We start from the raw sequence: 14,055 nt of genomic DNA, 5'->3' as shown, positions 1-14,055 counted from the left end.
TTCCAAGCTTTTTTATGTGAGTGAGTTTCTTGGAACTGTAGTAATGCTTTTGTACAATTAGTATAGGTGTTAGCGCTAGTATCTGTCACTCTTGTAATGCACCGATAATACATGAGAGGCACAAACTGGGCCATTGTAGGAGGCAGAAATACACATGATGCAAGACAGTTGAGCTAAATTGGCAGTGGCTTTGCTTTTTGCTTTGTCATTGAGTTAATCAAAGAATCATTGAAATAGCCCTGAAGTGAAACACCCTTTCCTTGCTTCTCACCCAGAATAAAGAATAAAAGACTTGAACCACCATTCATGCCCTTGGGCATAGATCATCTGTAGCTTGTAGGGACTGAGTAACTGCCTTTCCAATCAGTTGGTGGTTCTCATATTGGCCAAACAAAGTTTAAGTTGAAAAACAAAAACCCCTATATCTGAGAGTCTTTAAACCAGTGGTTCCTAATTATTTTGGCCTGTGACCCTTTAAAATAAATCCATGTCTACCTATGACCCCTAAGCACAGCTTCAGTGTGGACGTGAGCTGTGAGCAGTTCAATCAAAGAGTGATTTTCCTTCTGGGATTGTTTCATTTGAATGATTTTTAGAGGGTGAAAATATCCAGTATGTTATAAGAAAAAAACAGCTCAGAAACAGTACACATTATTTTGTGTAAAAGAAATATCTGGTGACCCCTCAATTTTTTCCTTGACGTCTTGAACCCCTGGTTGGAAACCACTGTCTTAAACAATGCAGCCTTTGTGTTACATATCCTACAGTTTAGAAAAAACATGTTAGACTGCCTCGGGACTACCACATTCACATGAAACCGTTTGATGTTCTCCCATAATCTGCATATATTTATTTAGCTCACGGGCCCCCAGCCTCAGTCTAGTGCATCACTACGAGGCCTGAGCACCAAATGCAACTTTTTGACCAGAGCTTCAATAAAGAAGACATTTTCCCTGCGCACCTCCCTTCTTTACGTGCCTTGTTTCACTCTGTGGGCCTTTATTTTGAAAGACTTATGGCCGGAAGTCACATGTATTCCTTTTCTTTTGACTCGGCATGATGCGGAAGTTAGCTGTCAACTGCAATCAACGATGACTACAACGCCATGTAAACAGCTGAACTGTAAAGCGGCTCTCTGGTAGCGCATGGCAGATGGCAGCAGGGGAAGCCGGAGGTGTCGGCCGTGCTCCGGCCTGTCTGTGTGTCTTCTGCGGGCTACCTGCTGCTGGGAAGTCCACGCTGGCCCGCAAGGTCCTCAGCACCTCTGCACAGTACGGATGGAGAGCCAGTGTGGTGCCGTACGATGACCTGATCCCCGAGCATGCTTTTCAGACCAAAGTGGTGGAGAACGGTGTCAAACTGCAAGAAATGGTAAAGACAGTTGAGCTAAATTGGCAGATTTTTGCTGCGAGTTCAGGATTTGAATTGGTCTTATTTAGTGGCAACCCCCAAAAGTGCCATCTGATGACACCGTATCCAAAACTAGTAGAATAGCATTGTACTTTTTTTTTAAAGTGGACTTTCCCTATAACAGTAATCTTAAATTGCAAACTACCAATATAATGTTAATAACACTGGGAGTTGTACTATGAAGAGTACCAATAATTGTATTGTGAGAATAACATATATATATATATATATATATATATATATATATATATATATATATATATTACATATAGTTGCAGTATACTGCAGCAAAGTTCAAAGTTCTGGAGGAAGAGGAAAAAAGTACAATCAGCAGATCTGAAACGATTAATTTTTATAATTGTTTAAGTTATTTAAGGAAAAATGCTAAATTCATTGGTTGCAGCTTCTCACTTATGACTGTTTGTTGGTTTTGTTATTTTTGTAACAATATTTAACAGAATATCTTAGGTTAGGACTTAGTTTTGGACAAGCAAGTTAAATGTCAACTTCTGGGATCATGTGAAGGACTTTAAAAAAAACAAAAAACAATTTTCTGGCATTTTATGGACCAAACAATTAAAAAACACTAAAAAAAAAAAGTACCAGTGACAATGTAAGTCATTTCATTTTCCTCATTTTGGTTTTTGTGTTTTGTGCCATAACAATGTAAATTCAGTTTCATATTTTCAGCATTTTCAGGTTTTATTGACTGGAGAACTGTTTTCCCCTCTCTAGCAGACTGAATGGAAGTTACACAGACAAGCAGTTTTGTGGTGCATTGAGCAGTTCTTGGAGAAACCTCAGGTTTTGGCCAAGCTGCCGAGCAGCTGTCAGATCAACAGGGCAGCATGGGAACAATGCATTCGAGCTCTTCAGCATCCTGAAGCTTTGAATCGCTCTCAGGCTGACGGGGCACCACTTCTCTTTCTACTGGATGACAACTTCTACTATCCAAGCATGAGATATGAAGTGTACCAACTTGCAAGAAAGTGTAAGCACTCTGTTTTCTGTCTATAGCATAGGCCACTAATTTGAATGTTCATAAAGGAGTGGCAGTTTTGCATGTTTTAGCCCATTAAGTACAAATGTTTTATATTTTAGATATCTGCTTACAAATTTTAAAGCCTACTATGAATTTTTATATTGATTTCATTCCTCAAACCTATCAAAACCATTAAATTATTGGAGCCTCCTGCAAGCACCTGAATGCACCAGTGAATAATTTCAAAACCATTGCCTTGCAACATAAGAACATAACTTTACCAAATCTGAAAGGCAAATAAATATTTACTATGCTGAATTACTGATTCCAAGCAAGTTTCAAGACTCTGCAAGTAAATTTGTTTTAATATACTGAAAAAATACTGGTGGCTGCCTGGATGACAAGAAATCAGTGTGAAAACTTTTGGTACACTATGGGATAAAACACGTAAAACCACTCGTGTGCCTTTTAAACAGTGTCCCTTTGGTTAAAATAATTTGTCAGTTGTCTTTTTAGATTCTCTGGGTTTCTGCCAGGTGTATCTGCAGTGTGATTTGGAGTCCTGCATCAGCAGAAACCAGAGCAGGTCCGAACCAATTCCCACTGAGGTGATACTGGAAATGGTGAAGCGTTTGGAGTCTCCAAATCCACAGAAGAACTCATGGGAGGCAAACAGCATTTCACTCAACACCACAGACAATTTGTCCAAATGTGGCATGTAAGACAGCAGAATAAGCAGTTATTAACATGTATTACTTATAAGTTCATGTGCATAAATCAGGTATTCATTTGTTGCCCCTGTTTCTCTACCTGTATGGCTTGTGCTCAGCCAGAGGGTGATGGAGTTGATCTCCTCTGCACTGAGCAACCCGCTGAGCCCGGTTGAGGACAACACTGAACAAACGGTGTGTCAACATAGCTCCCGTCAAATCTGTTAATAGTGGATTTTAAATATGCACCTGCAGAAGTGGGGAATTTATATGTGCCGTGGTCTCACACTGTTGCAGGAGGCTGACCGCCTGAAATGTGCCACTAGTGTGGTTCATCAGGCCGACCAGGCCTGTCGACGTCTCGTCTCTGAAGCCATGAAGACTGCCAGAGGTCAGTTGTGAGCTTCATTAATACTACACATTTGACATTTTACTCAGTTTGTCAATTGCAGCCAAGCATAGTACTCATTTTGTCACCTTAACTTTAGAAAACCAAGTACCACCTGAGCACATGAGGTCTTTGGCCGCTCAGCTAAATGAATCCAAAGCAAAATTTCTTCACAGCCTGCGGAGACAGTTGCTTCAGGAAGTGTCTTCCACTCAAGAAGAGGACGTTGATGTAGAACGTGTGGTGAAAACAGCAGTGGACGTTTTTGACCGTGAGAAAAAGGAAATCCTGTTGAGAATCATAAATGAAAATAAATGACTTGAATCTTTTCTTGAATTTTCACAAAGGCAGATTTAATCGCATCAAAAGTCACAAGTGAATGTGTGTACATAATTAAATATAAATAATATGTACTTTTGCTGGTCACCTGCTCTTCAGTTTGGGGACCATTGTGGCACAAGAGAAACAAAGAAAATGTACTATCCTATCATTTTATCTAGTAAATAAAAACTTGAAAGAAATATTTTTTTTAAAGCCAAACTTTACTCAAAACTTATTCAAACTCAAGATACAGTGATACATTAGTGGTGATCTACATGGTCTCTGCAAATATGGTGTGAAATGTTGATCAGATAACATTTTAATCTTGTTTGTCAGTATACACATGATATACAATATAAGAGCCCATTAATCTCAAATTTTCATTTTCTGTCCGAAAGATAATCACATACAAACAAGTTAACCAAGTGAATAAGTCTTTACTTTAGATCCAGATTTACACAAATCAAAAAGCTAATAAAATAATTATTATATACTTTTTAATAATTATAATAAAAAGTAGTCACAGGGATCTTTACTGTACAGTGTCTCAACATCTGCTACAATACAAATAATAAGTGGCTACAGTGAAATTAGATGTACTAAAATTGGTATGTACACTACCAAAAACTACATAAGACAATAATAATAAATATTCATAGAAAATTGTTTCATGTGTATAAACTAGTAACAAAAAACAATATTGAAATTATCTAAAAAATTACTGATTGATTTGGCGGTGTAGTCCCTCATTCGTCCAGGAGTGTTCTATCGTAGAAAAGGTTTCAGTCGTAGTCATCTGGACACTGTTTTCTGAGTTCCCGTTCCATTTTTTCACAATTGAAAATTACTTCCGGATGGGAGCCGAAACGTCTTGATTCTGAAAACAGTGTTCAGATGACTACGACTGAAACCTTTTCTACGACTGATTGATTTGGTTGACACCTTCTGCTTCTATGGAGTGAGGTATAAATAAATATCAGAGCAGCAAGCGCGATAATGAGTCTAGCTGGACACAAACTTGCTTTGAACAGAAAATGAGCCAATTAGGCTGTCAGTCTCTGAACATCAGCGAAAATGTATCCAGCTAATTTAACTGAGATGGAAACTTTGGTGTATAATTGGACTAACGATATACAAACAGTGGACAAAATTACAGTTTAACAGCCCCACAATGAATACAGAGCTGGTGAAGCTCATAATGTTTAACAAATACTGTTAAGTGCTATTTTATTTAAAATGTCATATATATAGCTGCCTGTGTATTGTGATTTACTATAGGAGCTGAGTGAAAACCTGGTGACTCAGTGCAAAGTAATGAGACATGGCGAATCCCTAAAATCATGATAATATGCCAAACACAAGCAGCTGAATTGGCAAAAAGGGACAGTGGCCTATCTAATACTGACTGTAAGACGAGTTGACACGACACTTAGTGAGCTTCAAATTTTTTTTTTTTTTTATTGCAGAGCTGTTGTATTGCAAGATGTTTCTGTTTTGTCCACTCCTTGTATGCATCGATCAAAAACTAATATAAAAGCTCAAAGTTGGGAGCCATGTAGGGCTGCAGTAAGGCAACAGTATAGTGCAGTTAGTGAGTATAAAATAAAAAAGGAATAGTAAAACATACATAACAAAAATATAAAATGTAAATCAGTGTTGTGCTAAACCATGTTTAGATGCTGTACAAGCAATATACTGAAAACACGAGGATATAAGACTCCATATGCATCTATGTTGCAAGGAATCACTTATTATGTTGTCCACGGGCAAAATGGCATGCAAAGTCGTATCTGTCTACGCACATGTGACCGCAGATGTTGCACTGGAATGGATGTTCGTAGCCATGGCAGCCCATGTGAATAGTGAAGAGGATATTATCCAGAAACTGAATATCACAATGCTGGCATTTATGTAAGAGCTGTTGGTCCGGTGTGGTCAGGGCAGGGGTGGGTGTGCTCGGCTGGCTGTTGCTCACACTCGCAGTAAGAGTGTTCATGCTGTTCTCAAAGCCGAGGCCGGGAACAGGACTGCAACTCCCTTGGCCTGAGGGGGGAGATTCTTTTTTAGGTGGCGAAGTCTGCACTCCGTTTGAACACATTGCAGCGTGTTCACTAGAGACCTGTTGTATGAGGATGGGCTTCTCGTCTATTAAGGACTCCCTGTCTGGGGATGCAGGAGTCTGAGACTCAGGGTGAAGGTCGGCCAACTCACCAGCAAGTGTAGATAGCTGGTCCAGTGGATTATTAAAAGTCAATCCATTAGCACCTCTGTTGCGACTGTCGTTCTCATCTACCTTGGGAAGGTTCTTATACTCACTGCTGTCCAAATGGTGGTGGATCTTGTGAGACAAGTCATTCAGATAATCCGTCTTTGGCATCACCATGGAATTAGGGTTGAAGTTGATGAGCAGTCGCCTGCTGAAGCCCAGCGAGCCGGTCCTCTTCTGCAGGGAGCTCAACATTCTCTTGTTGGAGAAAGGAGAGCGGACGACCCTCGTGGGCAGAAGCTTGTGGCGGCGGCGACGGTGGTGCGACAGGTTGCTGCGGTCGCTACAGCGGAAGGCGCAGAGGTCACACTTGTACGGCTTCTCTCCTGTGTGCGAGCGCATGTGGGCTTCCAAGTGGCGCTCGTACGCTGAAGCGAACGGGCACAGCTGGCAGCGGTGAGGCTTTTCTCCTGGGTGACAATCAGAAGAGGACATAATTGCAGTTATAATATTGATATTACCAAGCATACTCATACAGTGATGAGGCAGTAAGTACAATGTAGTATGTGTGCTGCACAGGGGATTATACAAAATGGGGCTAGATGATATAGACAAAAGAAGATCTTCCAATATTTCATCCTTAATTGTCTAGTTAATGAAGGGCAACTCATAACCGTAAATCAAGCTAAAACTGTCATTTTCAGCAGACATTCTCAAGAGTCGACATAATTACTTTGTGTTGTTAATTTAGACAGAATTGCTTGCTATGATTAACAGTATTAAATCCTAAAGGACAGATGACAGATGACAAATGATAAACATTGACACACCAGTTTAACTTGTGATGATTTGGGGGAATTAATTAACTGCACATCTGCGTTCCAGTCTTTGTCCAACTAGAATGCTTTTCAAACTATGCATAAAACTTATAACAGGAATTTCCTAACATTGTTGTGTACTCCTAAACAGTCAGATTTGGGCAGGATTTTGCATTGATAATCTGGGATCTGCATATGGGAGGATTCAATGGTAGCACGGTCTACACCTTATTTGAGAAAACTGACATGTAGCTGACATATAGGGTACAATTACAATGTAGTACTTGATTGGGAACATTTCCAGTGAAAAAGATGATGTTTCATTTAGCTGAGAATCACCTTGAATTTCCTTAATGGCCCCCACCTTGGGAGCCACTGGTATATAACAGTTCCTCAGCAGTGTGTCTGGATTAACTGCATTTGTTTTTTATGCAAAATACAATGGAAACACTGACCTGTGTGGATGCGGATGTGCTCTATTAAACGAGCCATGCCCTTATTGGCATAGCTGCAGTAGCTGCACTTGTACTTTCCATCGCAGGTCCTCTCCAGGCCGTCCATCTGTACATCTGGCCCATCCTCCATTGACAGGCTCACCTCCACAGACGGAGGGTCCAGACCATTTTGCTCACTCCTGGGGGCAACTAAAACCAAACGCACAATGACTTTAATATTTTACTCTTTACTTTTTTAAAGATGTAGTGCTGTATAATTTATTGTACTCCCTTCCCACCGGTTTGAAACGGCTCCCCTGACTCTTCTTCTCCGCAAACAGAGCCTGAGATCATGTTGACATGCTGGGTTTGCTGTGTCAGGTATTCTTGAAATTCTCTCACAAAATCCACAGGCTCGGTCTTTATCTCTTCCATTTTCCTTCTTCTGTATTTAACCTGAAACGATCCAGAGGAGATGAGTCGTGTGACAACACTGCTTTCACATGTGACTGCTTATAATCTACAATAACATTAGCTAACGTAGCTACCTATAAAACATCTTAATGGTTACGTTAGCCCATAGCTATTAACAACAATGCTAACGTTGCCTAGGTTAGCTAGTTCGACCCTTACAGCAGTGTTTATTATAATTAACGGCGATTATCTAAAACCATCCTCAACGCAGTTCATATCTTACCATTCAGCGTCTAAGTAACATTATCGCTAAGCCGAAAGAAGTGTGAAAATTGGGCCCCGGAGATAAATTATCCGTCTAGAATTGTTACTATGGTGAACGCTTCCGTTTTTCTGATAGGTCTGTGTTCCTTGTCCCCACAAACGCAACTGTTGCCTTCCGGTACTGTGGGCAAAAATTGTATTCATCAATGTCGCACATACAAATGAGTTTCAAGAACGCTTCTTAAAGTTATCTGGGTTGCCAATACGCCCTATTTCATGTAATATGGCACAGTCTATAATTAAGTATAAAAAGTCACATCTTCACAATAAACATGCATTTCTTTCACACACAGCAAAGCGCTTTCAGTTCATTTTTGTTTAAACCTACTGATAAAGAATATCATACCTGGCAGATTGAATTTGTTTTTGTACTTAGCCTCCCATAAAACTCGAGTGTCTGACTCAAGTGTGCAAAAGAAGCCACAAAAACGAATCACACTGACATTACAGTACCCCTTAGTAAAACGGAAATTATTTAAGTATAAGTTGAAAGAAAGGTGGAAAAAGCAGTGGGAAGAAGAGAGAACAGGAAGGTGGTTATACAACATTCAAAGAAAAGTAGGTGTGATGAGAAAAACGGAAAGAACCAGGAGAGAGGAAACAATAATATCCAGGCTACGTTTTGGTCACACAGGATTTAACAGTACATTATGTAAAATAGGAAAACATAATACAGGAAGTTGTACATTCTGTGATCAAGAAGAAACTGTAGAACATGTTATGATTTACTGTCCAAAATATGATGCTGAGAGAAGAGAACTGACACTGAACCTTAAAGAAATAAAGACGAGGTTTGATTTTACGTGATCTTTTACAAAGAAGTTAGAGAGAGAAGTGTTATCTATTGTTGTTTCATTATCTTAGGAGAACAAATTTGGTAAAGAGAAGATATCTTTGGCGTGTTTATTTGTTTTTGGGTTTTTTTCATTGATTTTTCTCAGTTTATTTTATTTTATTTTATCATTAGTGAATGTATAGAGTCCACACTCCATTCCAGTTGGTGGCGGTAATGCACCATAACGTTGATTGCCAACCGCCATAAAACTTTACGAAGAAGAAGAAGAATAAGAGTGCCTGACTCGTAGACGGGGCACTTGAAGGCAACATCGCATGTAAACATTTTGTAACAAATCATGGCTGCACCGTTTGTCAGGATTTTGTCAAAGGTGAGACTGAATATTAACGCTATGTTCATAGTTATGTACATTTGCAGGAGTTCTGCACTGATTTTAATGTTTTCCACTGTATTAATCCTTTATCCTGGAAATATGTAACCTGACTTGCTCTTGCTGATGTGACGTTACTAGCTAAAAGACAGCTAACGCTAGCTTGAGAGCACAAACGAACTAGTGTTGAATGATGGCCGACATGACTGCCTAGCACTCTTATTCAAACTGTGCATTTACCCAAACACGCAGATGGACATTTCCACTGTTGTCTGTCCTGTTTCCAGTCTTGCAGACAGATCTCTCGACCATGGGGTGCATGCCAGGCTGGATGGAGGAGCATGTCCAACAGACCTTCCCCAGATATGGCTTCAGATCAAGCAGCTGGGGTGGTCTCCTTTCCTCCACTTCAAACATATTCAGAGGAGGAGGGCATGATGAGGGAAGCAGGTGAGCTGTGAATCTGATAACATGTGTCCTACTGACATAAATTCCTCACCAACACTAAACATGTGTCTTGTTGTTTGACAGTGAAAAAATATGCACAAGAGCGCATTGCTCCGCTTGTGTCAAAGATGGATGAAAATTCTGCCATGGATGAGGAAGTGATCAAATCTCTCTTTGAACAGGGTGTATGTAATTCATTTAATTGTGAATTAACAGATGGGTCATTACAATTAAGTCAGTGGTTATTCTTCTTCTTCTGTCCAGTCACTCTGATTTTGAATGTTTACAGCTCATGGGCATTGAGATTGACCCAGAGTATGGTGGCACTGGCTCCACATTCTTCTCCTCCATTCTGGTCATTGAGGAGCTGGCAAAGGTGGACCCCTCTGTGGCCGTGCTCTGCGACATCCAGAACACACTGATCAACACACTGTTTGTCAAACTGGGTACACCAGCTCAGAAAGAGCAATACCTCAGCCGACTGTCAACTGACATGGTGAGCAATTTGACATTCTCAGTTTGTGGCATCAACACACTTTCCAGATTGCAACCTGAAGATGAAGACAGTTATGACAAAAAGATGTTGTTAGATGACCAACCACATAACCTGAACAATTGTAATACTGTAGAGCTCTTGACTGGGTGTATATATTCTGCACTGTATTTAATATATACCTGTGTCATGTCACACAGATTGGAAGCTTCTGCCTCTCTGAAGCAGAGTCGGGGAGTGATGCCTTTGCTCTGAAGACACGTGCTGAAAAACATAAGGACTATTACATTATCAATGGATCTAAGATGTGGATCAGCAATGCGGAGCAAGCAGGTGTTTTCCTGGTGATGGCCAACGTGGACCCCTCTGCTGTGAGTAACTGCTCATCTTTCTATTCTTGTTGCCTGTTGTCCTCTAAAAAAATTATACACAACTTACTCAATTATTTATTGTATTTCTGTAGGAAGAACTTAATGTAGAAATACCTAATCTCATCATCTTACATCACAAAGATGGTGTGCAATAAAGTGTACATCCGATTTGTTTAAATGCAGTTCAGCTGTTGAATACCATAAATATGTAATCCAAAATGGTGACATCACAAATTATAAACACTAAAACTATCAAAGAGTTAAATCAAGACCTCTCTAACTCAATCTCAGCAAAAGCTAAACATTTAAGCTCCTCAAAAGTAGTTTTTATCACAGGTAAATTTTATTGGATTACATTTCATTGTACTGATTTTACTTCTACACACCCTGCAGTGGTGGAAGAAGTATTCAGATTTTTTACTTAAGTAAAAGTAGCAATACTACAGTGTAAAAGTCCTGCACATAGAAGTACAAAAGTATTAGCATCAAAATATACTTAAAGTACCAAAAGTAAAAGTACACATTATGCATTAATGTGTAAGTCACTTTAATGTTGTAGCTGGTAAAGGTGGAGCAAATTTGAATGACTTTATATACTGTGTGGTAGCTTAATCCATAATAATACATCATCATTTATTAGTTGATTTTATATTTTGAATTAATAATCTAAATCTGCAAAGTAACTAAAGTTATCAAATAAATTTAGTGGAGTAAAAAGTACAATATTTGCCTCCAAAATGTAGTGGAGTACAAGTATAAAATAGCATAAAATGGAAATAGTCGAGTAAAGTACAAGTAGCTCAGAATTGTACTTAAATACAGTACTTAGTTACATACTTAGTTACATTCCACCACTGACACCCTGTTGACACAGATGCTTTTAATACTTTACAGAAATGTGTAATATACGAATGTAAAGACAAAGTGACCTTTGATTGACAGGGATACAGAGGCATCACCTGCTTTATCGTGGACCGGGACACAGAGGGGCTGGAGATTTGCAAGAAGGAGAACAAGCTCGGTCTGCGTGCTTCTTCCACCTGCCCGCTCAACTTTGACAACGTCAAGGTACTACCAAACTCCTTGTACTGTATCGGACCAATATGAAACAAATGCATATTGGGACTTTTACTAACTTTCTGCTCTCCATTGTAGATACCAGAGAAGAACATTTTGGGTCAGATCGGTCATGGGTACAAGTATGCCATTGGAATGTTGAATGAGGGCAGGATTGGAATTGCTGCTCAGGTAAACAATGAGACATTTTAATTTAAATAATTTAAAACAAGCTAAATGTGCTCAATTTAACATCACAAAGTGTAAAAATGGAAATGTTGCATGTGCTAACTTTGTCTCTGTGTGTTTCAGATGCTTGGGCTGGCACAGGGTTGCTTTGACCACACTGTTCCTTACACCAGACAGAGGGTGCAATTTGGAAAACGTATCTTTGACTTCCAGGTAAAGATCCAAAATAGATTCTATTCCCATCAGATAACATGTTTGTGATTATTCACATTATTCTGGAGGCCAGTGTATTTAATGGTACTCTGTATTCCAGGGCATGCAGCACCAAATAGCCCACGTAGCAACACAGATTGAAGCTGGTCGGCTGCTGACATACAACGCTGCTCGTATGAGGGAAGCTGGGAGACCATTCATTAAGGAGGCCTGCATGGCTAAATACTTCACTGCAGAGGTGAGCTTCCTCCTTCACTGACTACAGTTAAAAAAAGGATGGTGTTACTGAGGGTTTGGAACTGTTTATGTGTATTTCTAGGATATAGTGTGATCATCAGGGTTATCTTGATTTATGTTTTTATAATTGAATTTTATGTGCTTTCAATGATTTTTTTTCCTTGTAATAGTACTTGGCTGTTTTATCAATTTTGCATTATCTCTGTGATCTCATCTGTGTTGTTAACCCTTGATTACTCTCATCTTAATTTATTGAATTTATGAGTGTGTGTTTGTGTTATATCTTTTGGCCAGGAAACTCCTGTTAAAAAAAAAAAAAAGATATTTTCAGTCTCAGTGAAGCATCTTTCTGGTTGAGTTAAAGTTATTATAATAACTGTTATGCTTTGCCTTCCTCAGGTTGCAACCCTAACCACATCTAAATGCATTGAATGGATGGGAGGGGTAGGCTTCACCAAAGACTACCCCATAGAGAAATACTACAGAGACTGTAAAATTGGTGAGCGTGACTGGACAAGTGTTGACTTGTGTTTGTTATATTGTTGTTTAGATTAGAGGCGGTTTAGGTAACTGCGACTGAGGTTACAGCGTGGAAAGGACACAATTCATGGAAGGAAGGTCAGGTGTAGCTGTTTGTGATTGGACCAGAGTGAGGCGGAGAGCAGTGCTGATAGCAGTGGCTGTAATCGGACTCTGCAGGAATTCCCCTGTCTGACCCCTCAGAGTGCCATTATACCGACACACAGCCAAGGAAGCTGCCAGGGCAAAATGTCACTTTTCCTTTCATCACCACCATTTTGGCCCCCCAGTTCTCCAGCTGGAGCACCAGCAGAGTGCGCTGCATAATAAGCCCCCTTGTCTCCTTTTATAGTGAAAGCTGCAGATTAATTTACTGTGCAGTAGAATTCGACAAAATTGACCTTGTTTTGTACAGCAGGAATTCATTCTAGTGCTTTTTGTCTCCATGTGCAGGTACCATTTATGAGGGCACGACAAATGTCCAGCTATCCACTATGGCCAAGTTCATTGATAAAGAGTATGACTACTGAAACCATCTGATCGGAGCCTGATAGATTGCACTCTGCTATTACACTCCATACTCTTTTCTTCAAATGACTTTGGTGGGATTATTGTAGCAGCAATGCATTGCTGTAGATCTGCTTTCGTGTTTCTAGAGTTTTGTTGCAGTTTCAGATGTTTATCCTCAATATTACCAACTTTTACTCTTGTTAAGTAGTTCCCACTACTGATGTTACTGATGTTGTGGTTACATTTCCCCAGCTTTATGGTTAAAGTTGCTCTGGTGTAATGATAATTAATTAATTTTTCATTTAGTTTCTATCAGACTTTTCCAAATGTCTAGGAATAAGTTTGTCATATTTAGAGCTCTACCACTTCCCTCTTCTCCATATTTGTCTTCTTCTGCTTATTGAGATATGGTGATAAATCATGTCAGAATAACGTAAGTGATCCATATGTTGCAATATGAGTATCTTTTTGAAATATATTGATTGGGATTTTCTTTGAATATTTCAGTGCCTTCAGAAGGTCTGCTGTGATTGAGATCAATAACTTAAAATCTGTGTTCCATAAATACTCTACAGCTCCTTGTTGGGGAAATGAGGATGTGATTTCACATCATATCAAGACATTATCTATAAAGAGTGATCTGTCAACAACAAGCAATATTAATAAATGTGAAGTTTCTGTAGTGAAATCAACCATCTTACTTTGGTGTGATTTGAGGCATCACCTGTTTGCAGATTAATACCAAGTGCTGTCACTGGATGGCAGCATTCTCCAGAATGACAGCAGAAGTCTGAGTTGAGGCAGCTTCTCAGTGAAAGAGCAGTCAATTACCACGTCTTTTAACAGC

At 39.5% G+C, this 14,055-nt stretch overlaps 3 protein-coding genes across 6 annotated transcripts; 2 read left to right on the top strand and 1 right to left on the bottom strand.

Annotated features, from left to right (window-relative positions):
- Positions 1 to 1,032: 1,032 nt before the first annotated feature.
- LOC122867338 (L-seryl-tRNA(Sec) kinase) lies at positions 1,033 to 3,819 on the top strand. Of its 4 annotated transcripts, none has more exons than XM_044178010.1 (6): positions 1,033 to 1,371; positions 2,149 to 2,401; positions 2,897 to 3,110; positions 3,222 to 3,297; positions 3,400 to 3,493; positions 3,591 to 3,819. In XM_044178010.1, the coding sequence occupies exons 1-6, from the start codon at positions 1,153 to 1,155 to the stop codon at positions 3,806 to 3,808; spliced, it is 1,074 nt and encodes a 357-aa protein (XP_044033945.1). In that variant the 5' UTR covers positions 1,033 to 1,152; the 3' UTR covers positions 3,809 to 3,819. The 4 variants fall into 4 exon arrangements, with proteins under 4 accessions (XP_044033945.1, XP_044033948.1, XP_044033944.1 ...); XM_044178013.1 differs by having other exon boundaries at positions 2,146 to 2,401; positions 3,667 to 3,819; XM_044178009.1 differs by having other exon boundaries at positions 2,146 to 2,401.
- A 2-nt stretch (positions 3,820 to 3,821) lies between these two features.
- LOC122867337 (zinc finger protein Pegasus-like) lies at positions 3,822 to 8,789 on the bottom strand. The gene is made up of 4 exons (XM_044178008.1): positions 7,967 to 8,789; positions 7,569 to 7,725; positions 7,291 to 7,479; positions 3,822 to 6,487 (listed from the first exon to the last, which is right to left on the bottom strand). Exons 1-4 carry the CDS (start codon positions 7,967 to 7,969, stop codon positions 5,556 to 5,558), a joined length of 1,281 nt encoding a protein of 426 aa, XP_044033943.1. The 5' UTR covers positions 7,970 to 8,789; the 3' UTR covers positions 3,822 to 5,555.
- A 133-nt stretch (positions 8,790 to 8,922) lies between these two features.
- acadsb (acyl-CoA dehydrogenase short/branched chain) lies at positions 8,923 to 13,900 on the top strand. Its single transcript, XM_044178007.1, has 11 exons — positions 8,923 to 9,173; positions 9,461 to 9,623; positions 9,705 to 9,805; positions 9,910 to 10,116; positions 10,314 to 10,484; positions 11,427 to 11,552; positions 11,640 to 11,732; positions 11,853 to 11,942; positions 12,043 to 12,180; positions 12,579 to 12,678; positions 13,152 to 13,900. The coding sequence occupies exons 1-11, from the start codon at positions 9,141 to 9,143 to the stop codon at positions 13,226 to 13,228; spliced, it is 1,299 nt and encodes a 432-aa protein (XP_044033942.1). The 5' UTR covers positions 8,923 to 9,140; the 3' UTR covers positions 13,229 to 13,900.
- The last annotated feature ends 155 nt before the right edge of the window (positions 13,901 to 14,055 follow it).

Source organism: Siniperca chuatsi, linkage group LG20, assembly GCF_020085105.1.
Source record: "Siniperca chuatsi isolate FFG_IHB_CAS linkage group LG20, ASM2008510v1, whole genome shotgun sequence".
Classification (NCBI taxonomy): Eukaryota; Metazoa; Chordata; class Actinopteri; order Centrarchiformes; family Sinipercidae; genus Siniperca; species Siniperca chuatsi.
Note: the sequence above shows the minus strand (reverse complement) of the source record. Positions and strands in the feature narration are given on the sequence as shown.

What these genes read in the sequence shown, in the direction of transcription:
- LOC122867337 (XM_044178008.1), bottom strand. An exon ending in AGGGGAGCCGTTTCAAACCG is followed by an intron (nt 7,480 to 7,568) that starts GTGGGAAGGGAG and finishes GTTTGGTTTTAG; the next exon opens with TTGCCCCCAGGAGTGAGCAA. An exon ending in GCACATCCGCATCCACACAG is followed by an intron (nt 6,488 to 7,290) that starts GTCAGTGTTTCC and finishes ATTGTCACCCAG; the next exon opens with GAGAAAAGCCTCACCGCTGC.
- acadsb (XM_044178007.1), top strand. Translation starts at nt 9,141, where the DNA reads ATGGCTGCACCGTTTGTCAGGATTTTGTCAAAG. An exon ending in TTGTCAGGATTTTGTCAAAG is followed by an intron (nt 9,174 to 9,460) that starts GTGAGACTGAAT and finishes TCCTGTTTCCAG; the next exon opens with TCTTGCAGACAGATCTCTCG. An exon ending in AATCTCTCTTTGAACAGGGT is followed by an intron (nt 9,806 to 9,909) that starts GTATGTAATTCA and finishes GAATGTTTACAG; the next exon opens with CTCATGGGCATTGAGATTGA.
- LOC122867338 (XM_044178009.1), top strand. Translation starts at nt 1,153, where the DNA reads ATGGCAGCAGGGGAAGCCGGAGGTGTCGGCCGTGCTCCGGCCTGTCTG. An exon ending in GTGTCAAACTGCAAGAAATG is followed by an intron (nt 1,372 to 2,145) that starts GTAAAGACAGTT and finishes TCCCCTCTCTAG; the next exon opens with CAGACTGAATGGAAGTTACA. An exon ending in AATTTGTCCAAATGTGGCAT is followed by an intron (nt 3,111 to 3,221) that starts GTAAGACAGCAG and finishes GCTTGTGCTCAG; the next exon opens with CCAGAGGGTGATGGAGTTGA.